An 18904-nucleotide genomic window follows, 5' to 3' on the forward strand; every position below is an offset into this window, starting at 1 on the left:
TTTGGGGGGGCTCTCGGGGAAAAAGGTTGGGAACCCGGGGGTGTAAAACTCAAGGCCCGGGGGCCAAATCCGGCCCGCGACTTCATTTTATGTGGCCCCACAAGAGCTTGCAAAGAATATAAAATGTTTGTTATACGGTTACATGGCGATTTACAGAAGCACGTTGCCCATACATGGTGCACAATGCATCTCAAATTTGCCTTTTTTCTTCTAAATATGCCTTTTTTCTCAGAATTTGTCCTTTTCTCAGAAGTGACTTTTTTTTCAAAACCGAGTTAATTATGAAGTTATTACCCTACCCGATAATAATCCAATGCAGAGGCAATGATGTAATATAATACATTATTTTCTATATATATATATATATGTATTTTTATATAGTCTTAAAGTTACAACCGGCCCTTTGAGTGCAACCATAATGCGAATGTGGCCCGTGATGAAATTGAGTTTGACACCCCTGCTCTAGAGTTACCCATTCATTTCCTATGGTGGTCATTTTTGACTGGGAACACCATCATTGTTACAAAGTTGACTAAACCACCCAAAATTCAAAGAAAGTGGTGATCAGCAACGTTATATGTTCAAATGCCGACTGTGGAGGATATCATAAGGCCTGGTTGGAATCAAATATCAAACACAATATTTATGATTGATGAAAGAAGTAATCGGTCCAATTTGATTCGAACACCACAGGAGGGTTAAAACAACTATGTATATAACAAATTAGCAACTTTGGCAACAATAAGACAACATTATTGCATATTTTTCTGCACAGTAGTTGTTCATGAATTTCAATGATTATAATAAGAAAGAAAGAAGAGTTACCAGTCATCTCCAATGGGCACCCTGAAAGGGAATGTACAGAGGCTGGCCACAGTAGGGTTGGCCACATCATCGACCATCCAGTCAATGTCCTTCTTCAGTACAATAGCCATGTTACTGGGTAGAAGCTTGAATGGCTGCCAATCTTGAATGATGGTGGCGTTAGGAAGGACCCCATGCATCCGATCAGAGGTCAGATACAGCCGGCGGATGGCTGTATTGTCGAGACGCACTGGAGGAGGTTTGAAGGAGGTGGACAAAGAAGATTGAATATCTCCAAGACCAAGATCAGACAGACGCAGCTTGAGTTCTTCAGCCCTGAAGCGCACCAGGAGAATACCCTATAGAGAAGAAAGCCAATGCAGGAGCTGACCATGGACTATATCGTATATATTTACATCAATAGTAAAACCAACTGACTTAAATTGAGGCTTATAAAGCACAGGCCGATACATAGAAAGGCTTGTTGCTTGTACCTGCTTGGTTATGAGGCGATATTTCTGGAAATCCTTGGGTCCGAGCTGATCGTCACGGGTCAAGCGGGTTACTTTGACATCAGGGAACTTGGATTTGACCAGATCAGAGCAAAAGCGCAGCAGAACCCCAGCCACACCCTTACCCCTTTCCTGAGGGGCGACACGTAGACCTTCCACCAGCATCGTCTCCCCATCGTCAATCACAACCACTGACTCCAGAGCAATCTGTTGAGTAGAAGAAGAACATGTTGGGAAGAACCCTTTGGATACTTTGCCTCCTGCCAGTGAAAGTTATCTAAAACACGTTCAATGTCATTGAGTCGGATAAGACGTAAACACAGAAAGAGGTCTCCCAAAATACTCAAAACTGGTGTAGTAGGCAGTGTAGCATAAAGTAACTACTATCAATTGAAAGTGCCACCAAAGAGCTCAACGTGTAGTTTCTAGCCAAACAACATGTCAACATCCGTGCTTGGCGTGTACAGGTTACGATTTAAAATTCAGTAATTATATAATAGTTCCTATCCCGAGTAACCCCCCTTTACTACAAGGTTTGTCTCAATTGCTGTCTTGCTAGAAGTTAGAGGGGTTAATCATATTGGTGGGCTCTACTTTAGAGAGACTGGTCTGGGACATGTTAGCATGGCAGTTAGTCTCCAAATTAGGACAAAGGTGACTCCCAGTAATTCGCAATTGTTTCATTTGAATACTGTGTGTTCTTAGATAGTTGGAGAACGGAAAGTTCCCAGTAGGTTTCTGCTTATTAAACGCAGTTGCTGACAAATGAAACCAACGAGGAATGGCCTTAATTATGACAAATGTAATTTTTGACTTTTTAATTTTAAGTCATGAAACTCTTACTTTTGCACAGAGAAATGTCTTGGGTAAGAAAACTATTTTCCAACTTCTGTAATTCAAGCTTCATTTCAGCTTTTTCTACATCCATAAGTTGTTATATTACTTATAATCAAATATCTTTATTGAACTTACCACTTTTCCCTGTTTGCGGGCCAATATGACGGTGCGGTTGGTCTCCTGCAGCCAGTCGGTGTATCTTGTGGGCAGGTAGTCGAGGCCTCCATAGATACCCTGGCTCATGCCCATGATCTCATCAAAGTCCTCCTCAGTGGCCACAGAAAACTGAAGGCCTGCCTGGGACAGGGCCTCTGGGAGCTGGAGCATGGTCAGGCTGGTGTCAATCTTCATCTTGAAATAACTGATGAGATACAAAGTGGGGGAGAGGTTATTATGGATTGTAGTTATTTTCTTAAACAAGGATTTGGAAGAGCCCAAGAGCTGTCCTAACCCTGGTGGAACATTCTGGATGGGGCTAAACAAGCTTCTTCAAAATGTGTCTGCTTGGATAACAGGTGTTTGTGTCAAATCCACACCAAATGAGACTCTTGCTCAATTATAACACATTCAGTAATGTTTCTGCCACTTTAGATAGATTTAATGGAAAGAATAATCACATTAGTAACTCCCGGCACAAATGCTTTACATGTTATGCCTTGCACAGTGTAAATGAAACATACTGTAAGCAGTCTGTGAACGCAGAGTAATAGCAGTGGTAAAATACAGACAGACAACATCTATACACATTTAAATTTTCACTTATTACATAATATAGGAATCCAATACAGTGGAAAAATAAATATAGGAATTAAATTGATGAGATTGGTGTAGGAATTGACAACTAAAAGCAAAGCAATGCCAGTGAAAACCTTTCATTTTCATTCAATTGCCAAAAGAGTGAACCAAACACAAATGACTGCCAGGAATGATAATGGCCAGTAACTGAATGAGATTGAGCAACAGATGAGTAGAAAGCAGAATAAAGATTTATACAGGAAAACATGAATGGATGGATCAGAAGGATAGAGAAATGCAAGAAATAGGGAAATAAATTACAGATGAAACCAACTGGAGAGGCAGAAACAGATAAATCACAACAGACACAGGAAGTGTAAGATTGTCACCTATCTTGATCCCTATGTCTTTTCCGCTTAGTCTGGTAAATCCATACCCCTCAGCTCTCTAATCCCTACACTAATACCCTCTCCACATTGTAATCACTGGTATTTGTCCAGAACTTGGCTAAAGAATTTACAGAATTAAAAATACAAGATAAAATAGAGAAAGCTTTGAAGACATTTGTTTCATCACACAACCTTGAAGCCCACAATGCTTTTATTTCAACCCAGATAAGACACATCAAGACAAAGTCAAGATCAAAGTGTTGTGGGCGCTAACCAAAATAAATAAATATTGAATAATATTTAAGTGCACCGAGGAAAACAAAAACAAGATGCTTGCTCTTACGAAGTTTTTTGCATTTAATTAGGTCGATATACAAGGTATTAACACATGATGTAGTGCAGTGTGATCATATCAAATAAAACAAGCTTGTGCAAAAGAAAGACATGCAACATAAGAAGCCATATAAAAGAGTGATAAAATATGATAAGATGCAATTAAGGACGAAAACATAAAAAAGCATATACTGTAGGTAGGGTTACAAAGTAACACAGTTTATTGGACATAAATTCCAAAAGCTGTCAAATTCTGAAAGCTTCCCCCATTGATTGGATGTTTTGAATAAAACACATTTTAGTGCCGTTAGCAGTTTTGGATGGTGATTCCACCTTTCATAGTAGGCAATATGTAGTAAGATAACTCCTTCTTAACCTGCAATGTATGTATTTCACTGGGAGGGAATAAAGCATGGAAGATTCACAATACGTCTCTCCAGTTTTCACCCCCGAAGTAAAGGTTCCATAACCAACCAGCTGGATAACACTGCAATGGTTTTCTGTGAACACAACAAATTGTACTGCACTCAAGACCAATCTGCAGTTACTGTTACCAAAGTTCAACTACAGGTCTTTGACACAAACTTGAACAGTGCAACCCATGCTCATAAACGTTAATGTTTCAATATTGGCAGCAACATTGAGTGTTTGCATTTGCACTGATGACAAACAATTATAAATGGTACCTAGCCCTAGCTTTGATAGCTGTACAGAGATTGGAAGAATACCAACAACAAGATTGCAAATTGTAATCCAACAAACAGTTTGCTAAACTACCTCATTCAGGTCCTAGTTACTGAAGCCAAACCATTTATTGTCCATAACTGCGGCTTCTGAGACAAAAAAGACAATAGCAAACAAAGACAACCATCCAACAATCCAACTTCAGATCACCAACCTGCCTCTCAAGAGCATAGACATACAGTTTGTGTCAAAACCATGTCAAAACAGAAAGGAATACCGAAAAGAAAAAAGACTGAGCCAAACAGTCCAAGTATTGGCTCAATGGAAAACAACAAAGCTTTCAAATAAATGCAACGCTACTCCTAACCAGAAACAGATACAGGACACCAGGCACACACTGTGGAAACACATTGACAATCAAGCCTTTGTATCTATCTATCGTTATATAAACCCTCAAAACAACTTGTGTTTTCACATTTGGACCATCAATGGTAGCATGTACTGAGGCAGTGCCTCTGTTTTTCTACTTTGGCTCCTCCCCTTCCCGGTAGGTTTATTTCCATCGGTTACTATGATAACAGGTTCAGGAAGAATGGTACCACTATCAACCTCCTCTTCTGCATAGACCTCATCTGCCCATTTGTGAACACATGGTTGCAAAAAGAGAGAGGATTACTGGGACTGAATGGCTTGAACCAACACACAGGGCAGCTTTATTCTTAAGGATTTCACAATCACAAAGGGGGCCTAGAGCAAAGAAGACATACAGAAAGAGTATGACTGTATTGAAGTGCACCACTAAAAAATGTATACAAGCAAGACACAAAAGTCATTACATATCCATCCGGGTAGTTAAGTTGAACACCTGAACACATAAAGTCCTGGATTGTTCTTGCATAAAAGGGAGTAAGGATTCTATCTGTCAACAAGTCCAGCACCCTGACACTGTGCAACCTCAGAAAATAAAACGGCCGGGGTTAAGTGACTACCAAGGCCAGTGTCCTGTGGACCACCTATGAATAAATCATTATGGTGCCTTCCAAGGACAAACTGTTCCAGATTGCAACTGGTAAGGGCTATACTACAGCAAAGAAAATATGACGATAGAGGAGACTCAAGGATATTTCCTAGTCACCAAAACGAAAGAGCAAGAGGAGGCACTAATCGGGCATAATCAAACAAAGCAACCGCAATTGGATGCCGGGCAACATAAGCTGGCGAGATCACCTGGAAAGGGCGGTCTTGGCTTGTTTCAACTCAGGAACATTTTGCAAAAAAACACGCACTTCTTTAAATAAAAAACAGCTAAGACAAACATCCCTACGTTTCTAAAGTTAATCAAAGTTTACTTGATGCAAAAGAAAAAAGAGGTAGCGTTTTAAGACAAATCTTCCCTGAAATATTTCCGACCCATGTCAGGTACCTTGCTTGCACATGGTATTTGTTCACAACTTTTGAAGTGCAAATGTTACTGAATCAGAATAATGCCAACAAAGTACAGGTCTGAAAACGCCCTCACTGAAGGGTCGAAGGGTTATAGAGAATACTATTTATGTTTCAAGCCTTCGTTACCTGCTTCGTTACATTGATACCAATTTGTCCAAAGAAGTGACAAAATGATGAAAGGTTTTTGAAGATTTAATTTATTACAAGATGGAATCCTTAACATTTTGAAACACAACTTTTACCTCCTTTTTGAAAATACATGAGACACGTACAGTCTACGAGGTGGTAAAGACTGTAGACGTGTCTCATGTATTTTCAAAAAGGAGGTAAAAGTTGTGGTAAAAGCTGCAGCTCAACGTCACTAAACCTAAGGAGCTAGTGTGGTTGACTTCAGGAAGCAGAGTACCGCCCCAAGCCCAATTACCATCGTGGGCATGGATGTGGACAGTTACAAATTCCTGGGTGTCCACATAGACAATAAACTGGACTGGAATAAAAAAAACTGACGCCCTATATAAGAAAGGCCAGAGTCGCCTGTATTTCCTTAGGAGACTCAGGTCCCTTAACATCTGCAGCATTATGTTGCAGATGTTTTATGACTTGGTGGTCTCCAGTGTCATCTTCTTTGCTGTAGTGTGTTGGGGCAGTGGGGTGAAGACAGCTGATGCCAACAGACTCAACATGCTCATCGGGAGAGCAGGCTCTGTCTTGGGAGTGGATCAGGAGTCGTTGGCAGTGGTGTCGGAGAGGAGAATGTTGAGGAAACTTCTCAACATTCTGGACAACGGGTCTCACCCCCTGCATACCACACTGGTTTCCTACCGGAGCACTTTCAGCCACAGACTGAGACAGGGACGTGCACAGGTACGGGCTAATGTTGCCCGGGCAACGGCCCGTTTGCCATTTTTGTCTGACCTGCCCCTCTGGAGAAAGTGAGAGGTTTTTTTTTATTTTCTGTTGTGGCCGAATAAACATAAGCCCACAATTAGTATTGCAGCTTCTCGCTGCGGGAAACACACCGTCCGCGCTGTCATCTGCCCCCAGTAACGTGACTTTGTTTACAATCTGACGGCTGGAAGCAAAGGAAAGCCCTCAGAGTCCGGCCTCATATGGCTATGGTGATCATACCAAATGCCCGCCTGGCTTTGGTGGCCAATCCCCGGGTCAATCTTTTCCTCATTTTAAAATATGCTTTTAAGACCACCTCTAGTGTCGGATTTTGGAAAATTGATTTAGAGTTTTCTCATGGCAGTTAGACTAGGGGACAAACCAGGGGACACTGTCGGTTATTTACAGAAAAACACCTAAATATATTTGTTATTGTGCTTCTGTCTTTCTGTGTATTTTCATCTGTAAACTCCCTCACCGCTCACTGTCTTTTCTTGATCGCCCTCTCACAGAGAACACTTCACTGTCTTCATTGTAGGATTTCTGCCATGTCTCTCAGTTTGACCATCTCTGTTATTAAATGATGGAATACTAGATAAATAAGTAATTAGATACCTTACCGTTACTGCGCTCATAAAGAATGATAAGAATAAGAATAATGCGTATTGAACTGGTTTCATTAATGAAATTAAGTGAGAATTAAGTGAGTTTATTTAAGGTAATTAGTTAGAAGCCCTATTTTATCAGTATGTCTGCACAGCAGTTACAATGGTCTGTTCAAACTACATTAAAACAGAATTGTCCCCATTCTTTCTTTAATAGTTACTAACATTATATATTTTTAATGAGATATGGACCACAAAACAAAAGATATCCCTGGTTTTCATTTAAAAAATCAAGTCACTGAATGCAAGTAGTTGCCTTAGCTTATTTTTGTTATGAGATGATGATGTGAATTACTGTTCAAATTAGTTAATGTAATAATCGTTTGGTTATTTTATGCATAGCCTAATGTTACATTTTTGTGCTTAAGAATGCCTTCAAGACAGAGGAGACTGAAGGAGAGAGAGAGATATCTGAAGGAGGCAGCTAAAAGGACTGCAACTTTGCAAAGCTGGATAAAAGGTGCCAGCAGGGCAGCTTCAGGTGAAGCACTGTGATTATGTCAAGCAACTACATACATTGGAGTACACTAATAAAAAAAATCAGTGATAAATGCAAAGCCTGTATCTGTGCTGAGTGAAGTTCATATTTTCTGTTGGGGGCTAACCCCAAGCCTCCAGTTCAGAGCACATTTGAGAGGCTGAACTGAACACAGACTGAATAACGAATTTAGCAGTTGGACATAAAAGTCAACTGAGTGTCACTTGCAATGAAAGTGTTGTGTTTTTATTTCATTAACCTTTTACATTAAAAAACAAGTTAGAATTTTCAAAAGGTCTTATGTTTTTTTTCGGGAGGGGAGGCCCTTTTTCAGATTAGAGCAATAACCCCTCCAAATGTCTGTGCACGTCCCTCCCGGCCACCAAACTGATGCATTCGCCCTTTCTCTGCATTTTGAGAGCCCCTGGTGTCCCTCATGTATTTTCTGCAAAATGTCTGCTCTCAGTGACCCCGGAACCACAATCCTGTTTCCTCGTATGACTAAGCCATCAGCTTCTGATAGAGGCAGCTAAAAGGACTGCAACTTTGCAGAGCTGGATAAAAGGTGCCTGCAGGGCATCTGCAGGTGAAGCACTGTGATTATGTCAAGCAACTACATACATTGGAGTACACTAATAAAACAAATCAGTGATAAATGCAAAGCCTGTATCTGTGCTGAGTGAAGTTCATATTTTCTGTTGGGGGCTAACCCCAAGCCTCCAGTTCAGAGCACATTTGAGAGGCTGAACTGAACACAAACTGAATAACAAATTTAGCAGTTGGACATAAAAGTCAACTGAGTGTCACTTGCAATGAAAGTGTTGTGTTTTTATTTCATTAACCTTTTACATTAAAAGGTCTTATGTTTTTTTTCGGGAGGGGAGGCCCTTTTTCAGTTTGGAGCAATAGCCCCTCCAAATGTCTGTGCACGTCCCTGGACTGAGATCACCGAAGACCGCCACACAGCGCCACAGGAGGTCTTTCCTCCCAGTGGCCATCAAACTCTTTAACTCTTCACCCTTAAGTAAAGGGAACTGAGAACTTCCACACCAACACTATGTGCAATATAAATATAATTACTGTGCTGCCTATTTCTATGTTTATAGAGTTGGGACATGTTTTTTGGCTCACAGTGAGCGCTCCTTGGTTTTGTTGGTTTGCTGGGGGCGTGTCAGAGTGAGCGCTCTCTGCTTTGCGAGGATCTTTGTAAACGGAGCACGGAGATCAACACATGGAGCAGAGACGTCATGTAAACTGTGTTCGTGTCTGTGATACTTGAGCCTTGGAGACTATTTGTCTGTGAGTTATTCATGTGCAATTTGGATGTGTTATGTGCAGAATGTTTGAAGTTTGTAACTTTTGGTCTGAAGCTAGTTTAATCTGTGCTAATTTAGCTAATGGTGATCTGTGCTATTTCTAGCTAATAGTGACGCTAATGATAGCTAATTCCTAATTGTAGTATGTGTGTCGTTTGTACAGTGCTACTTATATGTTATGTAAAGCCTGCATACTTATACGTGTTTTATTTCTGTATTGTTACAGTTTTACAAAGTAAAAGAAGAACAGTAAAGTGAAGAAAGAAAAGCTTGCATCTTTATTGGAGGACTTTTAAATGTTAGCTAACTGTCTAGCTAGCGCATATGGATACGCGCTGTAAGGGCAGAATAATTACCATCATTACAATACACTCGATGCTATATAACTATGTGCAATATTAGTATTATTAATAATATGCTATGATAACGTGCAATTACGTAACTGCCACTACGTTTTCATTTTTTTGCACAACTAAATACTGCAAATAATTGCATTGATTGTGTGACCATCTATGTTTCTATGTTTCATGTTTAATTGCTCTTTTTACTGCACTTTTAGTGTACAGTTTTGCTGTTGTGCTGCTGTGTTTATTGTATTTGTGTTACTCTGGCACAATAATGTCCTTCGGGATAAATCTTATCATAAGTCTTATCTTATCTAAAACAAAAATGATAACAATTCTAGTTGTTGACGCTAAATGCAACAGGAGCACCATCACCAACAATATTTACATTCTGTATTCAATACAGTAATCTACACCTTCCAGAGAATAGCCATTAGTTGGTAATAGTAGATAGCAACAAAGATTAAATGGACGATCTTCTTGAGCAGGACAACTTAATATTTGCCTGACTGGTGCAGACAGAGTGTAACTATCACAGTTTAACAAGAGAAACTGAAGAGTACATAGTGCTCTACAAAAGCTCATTCTTTAGGTGTTTTGCAATAATGTCTAAAACCCCACCCAACATTCCCCTTCCTCTAACAAATGGATGAAAACATAATTATATGTTCTTTGTTAATTTGCTGAGATTGGTTATTTGTTGCTAATATTATTACCCTTATTTTGTATTTGAGCACTGTCTTTCTGATTCCATTGAGTGGATGTGGTTGGTCCCTTAGGGGTGTTTCTGGTTAGGAGAGGCTAAAACAGAAATGCTAGTAATATTCCAATGATCTATCAATGGGCCATGTGAGCTGTAAGGGCATTTGTAGAGAAAACACTGTCTGGTCACAGCAGACCCACACATACACACTCTGGACTCTGGTATTTTTCCATTATGCTTTGATGATTTGAGATGGGGTGTCAGGCTTAGCTGGGTACTCTGGTCCTGCCAATGAGAGCGATGCTGTTTTGTTTTTGTGTTTCTCTCTCACACAATCATTGATTTACTCTTGTCCTATTCACTCTCTCATGCTTTCGCTTCCTCTCTCCCTCTCTTTGGCTGGCAGTGTACTCCAAACTAAATGGAATTTGGCACATTTGCAAGAGACTGTTGAACTGCAATCAAATATGTCACTGCAGGCGATAGCCAGTTTTATTTGCTGCAGATTGGGGTCCAGTCATTTAATGATGCCTGTGCCAGATGGGGGAGCTTTGGAATTGGGTTTGGGAAGGACACAATGGACACAATTGGTCCTTAAACCAAAGGGATGCACACAAATAAGCGCATTCCGTCACATTACTTTGTTGGTGAATTGACCGGCATACCAGTGCACTTGGCACCAAGTTGTACCAACAATGACAGCAAAGAAGAGGAGAGAATATAGCAATAGATGGATGATTGAGTTTCAGCAATGCCTGATAATCCCAAGTCCCAAAAGTAGCATCAAAGAAGTTATATAACGTAACTCCAAAGAGTTCAAACAATCTGATGGTTTAAGAGCAAAACTCAGAAAACTAAGAGTTACAGCAACAACCAACTGGCGATCAAAATAAAACCAGCCACAAATTCTTGATGAACTTGCCATTTTGTCTCTGTAAATACACCAGATTTGATTTATTTGGAGTACGCAGCCAGCTCTCCTCTTTGACTTCCCCCAATTCTACACAGAAAAAGAACAGGTCTCTTGAACACCTCAAAATACAAAACTCAAAGGAACACACCATGTCTTCAGTAGATTATCCTGTTGGTGTGATGAGAACATGGACACCAAAATCACTCATGTCTCCAGGGTTGATCCTTGGCTCCAGTGCTTCATGCCAGTAGGCTCCATGCGGATGCAAACACATAAGAAAACCACTCTGTTGTGCGATAGCAGGCTCCATGTCATTTTTCCAACGTTGCCCCGCCTATACATGAAACAAACCATTGACACACAGGCACCAGAAAATGATTAGTTGCGGAATCAGTCAATCATAACTCTGTGCTTGTTGCCATACAAATAAGACAGCCGTGCAATATTTCACACAGTCAGCTACACTGATTGTTTCTGTTTGGGTATTAGTTATCATTAAAATACATATGCAAAGCAATTCAACCTGTTTTAGTACAGTTTGTTTAATGCATTTGCTTTGATTACATAATATCACAACCATCACCATTTCTTGACATTTGATCTTTTATAATATAATATGCTTTTATTATACACTTAGCTTAATTACTCAACAATAAGCAAAATGTAATATCCATGAACAGATAACTTAACCCTAACCCTAACTACTGTTTGCAGCAACTGTTGTAAAACATCAAACTTATGTGGTTTTGGACTATATTTATGTAAATATCCTCTCATCTGTGTGACTCTTATTTGGATTTTTTAAATATAAAGCTTGATACTATATAAAGCTTGACACAGTCACTACAAAAGAAGACCAGACATCCGAAATGCAAGTAGGTAAAGTTTGATGTGATGGATTAACCATTTCAATATTTTTATATGAGAAATATCTTCTTTTTTAAATAGCTATCAAAATACAAAAGCAACCATAAAGCCATAGGGTTGACTGGAAGCTAACTAGATATAGCTTACTGACCTACAATATACCTCACATGCTGTAACATTTCCACTTAACTGAAAAAATAAAATATGTAAATCAAAAAAGGCCTCTCAAATGACCTTGTACAATGATGCACATAGAAATCTTGTGGGCCATCCATTATATCTGCGATATGAACGGCTCTACAGCGAAACACTATAAAGACAGAGGTCATGGTTAATGGCAACTTTTAGAAGGATTGGTATGGAAAAAAATCTCTCCCTCCTCTGTAGGGGTGACCCCCATTGTTAGTGGATTTCTACAAAAGGGAAGCTTAAATATTATTATATTAAAACAAATAGCATTACAACTCCATGGTTTGAGTTAATTATATGAATTTTTTTAATTCTAAAGGTGCCTGCATCTGATGGTTTGAGTTAATTATATGAATTTTTAAAATTCTAAAGGTGCCTGCATCTAATGACTGATTCACCATTGACATACATATTGCATACATATTGGGGGATATTACATTTTATTCTTGACAACTTTCCCCAATAAGGTTACTTCCAAACATTTTAAGAAAGATATTGTTGATGGAAAAATATGCAGTAAATATAAACCTTATTTAAAATCCAATGAAAATGACCTTACTGTATTATCTAAAAATCAATACCTTCCATGTTAAGTGAGCCAACCAATACTGGGTCTCATTGAGCAGCAGCTGTTTGATTTAGGTCATTGTATGGAGAGAGCTATTATTATCTATGTTTAACATGACATGATACAATATTGAATATATTAAACTGTTCAAATTACATGTTTTGGTAATAATATTTACCTTTATTCCTACCCTTACTTTAAGGATAGGAGTTCTTTATTATATATTGTTTGGCACTGATATATGGATATCTTTAAAGTCACTTAGTCCAGGATTTGAATTATTTTTTTATTCTGGTACCATAAAATAATTATCTCAGGCTGTTACACACTACCCTTCAACCCTGCCAACCCCCCAGCATTTCCCATCCCCAACCCTGCCCCCCTCACACACACACACACACACACACACACACACACACACACACACACACACACACACACACACACACACACACACACACACACACACACACACACACACACACTCACAAGCGCACACACACATTCAAACAAAACAAAATAAATACAAATATAGAAACTTTTATGAGAGCTCTAATTAAGTTAGTTAGTCGTTGTCTGTTTGGATCAGACTACAAAAATGAACTCATCCAACATGCGAGGGTCATAGTGGAAGACAACCAATTATACAGCTAAAGGCCGTCACGGAAGTGGCCAATGGAAAGATGATAATGTCCAAAATGTGTCAGTGGGTTGAATCTTGCCATGGCAGCTGGCATGCCCAGAAGTATGTCAGTGTATATCATTTCAGTTATGAAAGACTTCAAGATAATATTGGGCTTTCTCGATGATGGGTTGGAGTTATGGAAGACAAACGTGCAAATCACAACTTCAAGCGAGGACGAGAAAGTTTCAGTTAAGACAAATCACAGCACCAACACATCAAATGTGGCAGATCTTCTAATTTCTCTGCAAAGTGTTTTTAGTTCATTCATATTGTTAATTGTTTGCTATAGGTCAATAGTCACCAGTTGAACTTAAGGTGATCTTTTCCCTCTCTTCATCCCCAATAGTAAATCCACAAAGTGTTCCAATTCTAATGGAATTTATTTATTTGCCTGCAGTTTTTGGAGTTTTTTTTAAGCTGGGGCAACCAAGCCTTAATGCAGTTGTCTAAGAGGAACTGAAAGCCTAGGTAACAAATGATATCGCCAATTGCATTGGCTTCTTAATTAAGCCATTTGCAGGACCACAGCTGAGAGCCCAGTTATGAGCTGTGGCCCAATGAATTTATAAAAACAAATTACTTTGTGGCAGGTGGTAGGACATGTTCTACGTTCCCCATGGCGAAATGTAACAACAGATATTATAAAATAGTAGAAAGAAGAGTCAAAATTGTTTTAGTGTTTACATGCTTTAATTTTAAGAGCCTATAATTGCTATTTTAAGTACAAAGTTGTATTGCTTATTCACAGTTCTTCTAATGCTATGGCCTCTGCGTCCATGGCTCCGTTCATCTGTCTTTCCCTGGTAACACACCTGCCACGGGCCAAGGAATGGGGAAGGGATGTTTGTCCTAGGAATAAAGATAGGAAAGATATGAATTTTGACATTTGTGCGTAAATAACTTCGAAATGGGGGGAAAACACAATTAATCCATGTTGCCCTTACCTTGGCAAGAACTCTAGAGTCCGTCAACCAGCACCAGAGGAAGCATTTACCCGCTTTTAGAGGCATTACTTTGTCCGAGCTCAACCACCTCAGCATATGTGCTTAATGGTTTAAGACCTCCACCTGTACAACGTAGCATTAGTCATGAATAATGCGTCATCTGAGGCACAATGCATAATTTACAACGGGGTAGCTTACCAGTTGCTGCGGCAGCTTTCTTGTAAGCTGTAATTCACTGATGATCGTTTGACATGAACACTTTTAGCATTTCCTGAGTAGAAAAGTTGAATTATATGCAATGTATTACCAGTTTTTCCATTTTATTTAAAGTTTGATGTCATAAATCTGGCCCTTGGCTGATCCTTTCACTTCCCCCAATTCTACACAGAAAAATAACAGGTCTCTTGAAAACCTCAAAATACAAAACTCAAAGGAACACACCATGTCTTCAGTAGATTATCCTGTTGTTGTGATGAGAACGCAGTGCTTTCTTATGAATATAAGAAAGCACTGCGTAAAGCGCAGAATGAGAATAAGAATGAGAATAAGAATAATGCAATATTTATTTTCAGGCTGACAGAGAGCCACAGCTCGATTGAGCCTTCTATTCCCATAGTACTCAGTAGTACTGATTTTATGTGCTTTTTTAACGATAAAATTGTTACTCTTAGAAACAAAATTAATGACCTCTTGCCTTTGACCAGTATAGTGTTATCAACAGCTCCCGGAAACGTAAGTTCTAATATTACACTAGATAGTCAACTAGAATGCTTTTCAGCCATAAACCTTGAACAATTAAATGCAATGATTCTCTCTTCTAAACCATCAACGTGTATCTTATCATGCTATGTTCCACAATCATTCAAAGAAGCAGTGATAAAACCGCTTCTTAAAAAGCACAACCTCGATCCAGAGGTTTTAGCCCTGAGACTGCCAAGGCACACNCATGGCATAATGCCGAAACCCGCAAAATAAAGCAAAAGTCGAGACAACTTGAAAGGATATGGCGTTCCACTAGACTTGAAGAATCTCGTTTAATTTGGCATATTACTCTCAATGAATATAAGAAAGCACTGTGTAAAGCGAGAGCAGCTTACTACTCTTCATTAATAGATGAGAATAAGAATAATGCAAGATTTCTTCTCAGCACTGTAGCCAGGCTGACAGAGAGCCACAGCTCTATTGAGCCTACTATTCCCATAGCACTCAGTAGTAATAATTTATGTGCTTTTTTAACGATAAAACTGTTACTCTTAGAAACAAAATTAATGACCTCTTGCCTTTGACCAGTATAGTGTTATCAAAAGCTCCCGGAAATCTAATATTACACTAGATAGTAAATTAGAAGGCTTTTCAGCCATAAACCTTGAACAATTAAATTCAATGATTCTCTCTTCTAAACAATCAACGTGTATCTTAGACCCGATTCCAACTAAGCCAGGGGTCGGCAACCCACGGCCCTCGAGCCGCATTCGCGGCCCTTTAAGCCCTCTGCTCTGGCTCCCTTGAGCTTAGACAAAAATAAGAAGGAAATAAAATAAAAGTATTTGTTGGACTATTTATATTTTGTTGCATGGTTGAAAATGTTTCGTATCTTGTATTTTGAGGTGATACTGTGACACATAAATAAAAAACAAAACGGTTTTAATTAGGTCAACTAAAATATGCGTCACATCCGGCTACTGTCCCGCGCCAGCGCCTTTTCCTGCGGGTGAATAACCTGACCCCCGCTCCGGCTCGATGAGCGAACTATGGATAAATCAAAGAAAAGTACCGCAGGAACAAAGGATTTAATTCTGTGTGGACAGAGTTATATGCTTTCACAGCAAACGATGCTGGTTTACCGGTATGTTTGATATGTAGAGAGAAGTTGTCAAAGGTGCTGCAGCCTTTACGTATCGGGAACAACACGGGAGAGGAAGACAGCTGACGATCTTCAGTCATAATTCAATGGGGTGTGTAATTTATTTCAGAAAACACTTTTTGCTATATTCCATGGAATGCTCTTAACATCCCGATAGCAATGAATATATGAAATGCTTTGACAATAATGACATACACAAATTAATCTGTGGAAGCCGTAGGGCTGTAGCGCTGTAAAGAGCACGACCAATCATCTGAGCCGACACCGGCCCGGCTAAAATAACTGGATGGCCTACCTGCCTGTCAGCCTTCCATCTGTCCACAAACTTATCTCGTGCCCTCATTGGTCATGTGCGCGTTCGTGTGTGTTGGAGGTTTTTTCAAATTCTAGCGCAATCGAGCTGGTTTCTCCATTCTTACCTACCCCACCGTTAACTCTTTTTAGGGTGCAGCTATATGTTTTATTTATTTCAAAGTGGGCACATTTTAATTATATATTTGTTTCCTTCAAATGTGCAGAGGACTCCCCAATTGCTGTGTTTAATTTATGTTAAAGTAGGCCTGTGTATTATTTTTTATTCTCCTTATAGGAGTTCTTTGTTTCTTATTAGAGGTTAACAGTTTTACGTAATAACGTAATACATAGCATAATAAATGCAAAAAAACCCTGTAGTTTTTGTCTGATATAACAATAAATACAACTTTATTAGCTATCAAGCTATGAAATATGTTTTGCGGCTCCAGACAAAAAAATGTTGGGGAAAAAGGACCAAAATGTCTCTTTTGGTCAAAAAGGTTGCAGACCCCTGAACTAAGCTGTTGAAGGAAGTTTTTCCATTAATTAGCACTTCTTTATTAAATATTATGAATGTGTCTTTATTATCAGGCTATGTTCCACAATCATTCAAAGTAGCGGTGATAAAACCGCTTCTTAAAAAGCACAACCTCGATCCAGAAGTTTTAGCCAACTATAGACCTATTTCTAATCTTCCGTTCCTCTCAAAAATTATTGAGAAAGCAGTCGCAAAACAGTTGTGTGATTACTTATAAAACAATGATTTTTTTGAAGATTTTCAGTCTGGCTTTAGAACACATCATAGCACAGAGACAGTTCTGGTTACAGTCACAAATGACATTCTAATAGCCTCAGACAAAGGACTTGTCTCTATTCTTGTCTTGCTCGATCTCAGTGCTGCATTTGATACTATCGACCATGATATCCTATTGCAAAGACTAGAGCACTTAGTTGGCATACAGGGATCTGCTTTAGGCTGGTTTAGGTCCTATCTATCTGAACGCTCTCAGTTTGTACGTGTCAACGATGAATCTTCCATGCAAACCAAAGTTAGCCATGGAGTGCAACAGGGCTCAGTGCTTGGACCTATTTTGTTCACATTATATATGCTTCCGTGAGGCAATATCAAAAGGAATCATTCTGTAAATTTTCATTGTTATGCGGATGATACTCAACTATACTTATCAATCAAGCCTGATGAAATTAATCATCTAAATAAAATTCAAGACTGCCTCAAGGACTTAAAAACGTGGATGACTTTAAACTTGTTGATGTTAAACACGGCCAAAACTGAAGTTATTGTACTCGTCCCAAATAATCTACGAACAAATTATCTAAAGATATACTAACTATGGATGGCATTAATTTGGCCTCCAGTGAGACTGTAAGGAATCTTGGTGTTATATTTGATCAGGATTTATCCTTTAATGCCCATATAAAATCAATTTCAAGGACCGCCTACTTACATCTACGTAACATTGCAAAAATCAGGCATATCTTGCCTCCGAACGATGCAAAAAAACTAGTCCATGCATTTGTTACTTCAAGGCTGGATTATTGTAACTCTTTATGATCAGGGTGTACCAAGAAGTCAGTCAAGTCGCTTCAGCTGATTCAAAATGCTGCAGCTCGTGTACTAACCAGAGTTAGGAAAAGGGACACATTACTCCTGTTCTGGCTGCCTTACACTGGCTCCCTATAGAACACAGGATAGAATTTAAAATTATTCTTCTCGCCTACAAAGCCCTTAATGGGCAGGCGCCATCTTACCTTAAAGAACTCATTATACCCTACTGTCCTACTCTAGGGCATTGCGTTCCAAGAATTCAGGGTTGTTGGTTGTTCCTAGAGTCTCTAAAAGTACAATGGGAGCCAGAGCCTTTTCTTATCAAGCTCCACATTTGTGGAATCAGCTTCCAGTTTTAGTACGCTGAAGACCTACCTTTTTGATAAAGCTTATAGTGATAAAATGAAATAATCTAATAAGAGTGCATTGACGTAGATACGTTGTGCCTCTTCACCTATACATTTTAGTTCTTACTCTTTCACTTAAATCCTAAAAACTTAGATCTTATATAACTTTATCCAAACCTTTCCCCTCTATGACCTCTCGAGGTTTATTAGAGGGTAACAGGTTGCAGAGAACGCCTAGCCCGGCCGGGGAGTGTGGAACGTAGTCACTGACCTACTCCTACCTCTGACAAACTCAGGTTCCAATCCCAACTAGCCTTGTTAACTCTCATGTCCATGTTGTCTGGTCCTTTCTGCCTTGTTTCTTTTTTTTTTTCATTTTCTCACGGTGTGGGGTTGTTCAGTTCGTGGATATCGTTCTGATGTGATGTCACTAGATGTATGTACGTGCAGGGTAATCCTTAACAACTCCCTTCTTCCCATCGTTATTCTTGCAATCCTTCCTTTTGTCTTCTCTACCTCTCCGTCGGTGGTC

The 18904-nt window shown here is 39.3% G+C and overlaps 2 protein-coding genes and 1 long non-coding RNA gene across 3 annotated transcripts in view; 1 reads left to right on the plus strand and 2 right to left on the minus strand.

Moving 5' to 3' along the window:
- tmem200b (transmembrane protein 200B) overlaps positions 1 to 18904 on the plus strand; it is a 461151-nt gene that overhangs the window by 255032 nt on the left and 187215 nt on the right. The gene's annotated exons all lie outside the window — the stretch shown is intronic.
- On the minus strand, positions 822 to 11324 carry nat16 (N-acetyltransferase 16). The gene is made up of 4 exons (XM_010792272.1): positions 11196 to 11324; positions 2289 to 2514; positions 1299 to 1523; positions 822 to 1163 (listed from the first exon to the last, which is right to left on the minus strand). The coding sequence occupies exons 1-4, from the start codon at positions 11234 to 11236 to the stop codon at positions 822 to 824; spliced, it is 834 nt and encodes a 277-aa protein (XP_010790574.1). The 5' UTR covers positions 11237 to 11324.
- On the minus strand, positions 14079 to 14572 carry LOC104963651 (uncharacterized). The gene is made up of 3 exons (XR_800339.1): positions 14499 to 14572; positions 14301 to 14423; positions 14079 to 14205 (listed from the first exon to the last, which is right to left on the minus strand). It is a non-coding gene; the product is annotated as an uncharacterized lncRNA (long non-coding RNA).

This window comes from Notothenia coriiceps, unplaced genomic scaffold (genome assembly GCF_000735185.1).
Source record: "Notothenia coriiceps isolate Sejong01 unplaced genomic scaffold, NC01 NC01_scaffold00036396, whole genome shotgun sequence".
Classification (NCBI taxonomy): domain Eukaryota; kingdom Metazoa; phylum Chordata; class Actinopteri; order Perciformes; family Nototheniidae; genus Notothenia; species Notothenia coriiceps.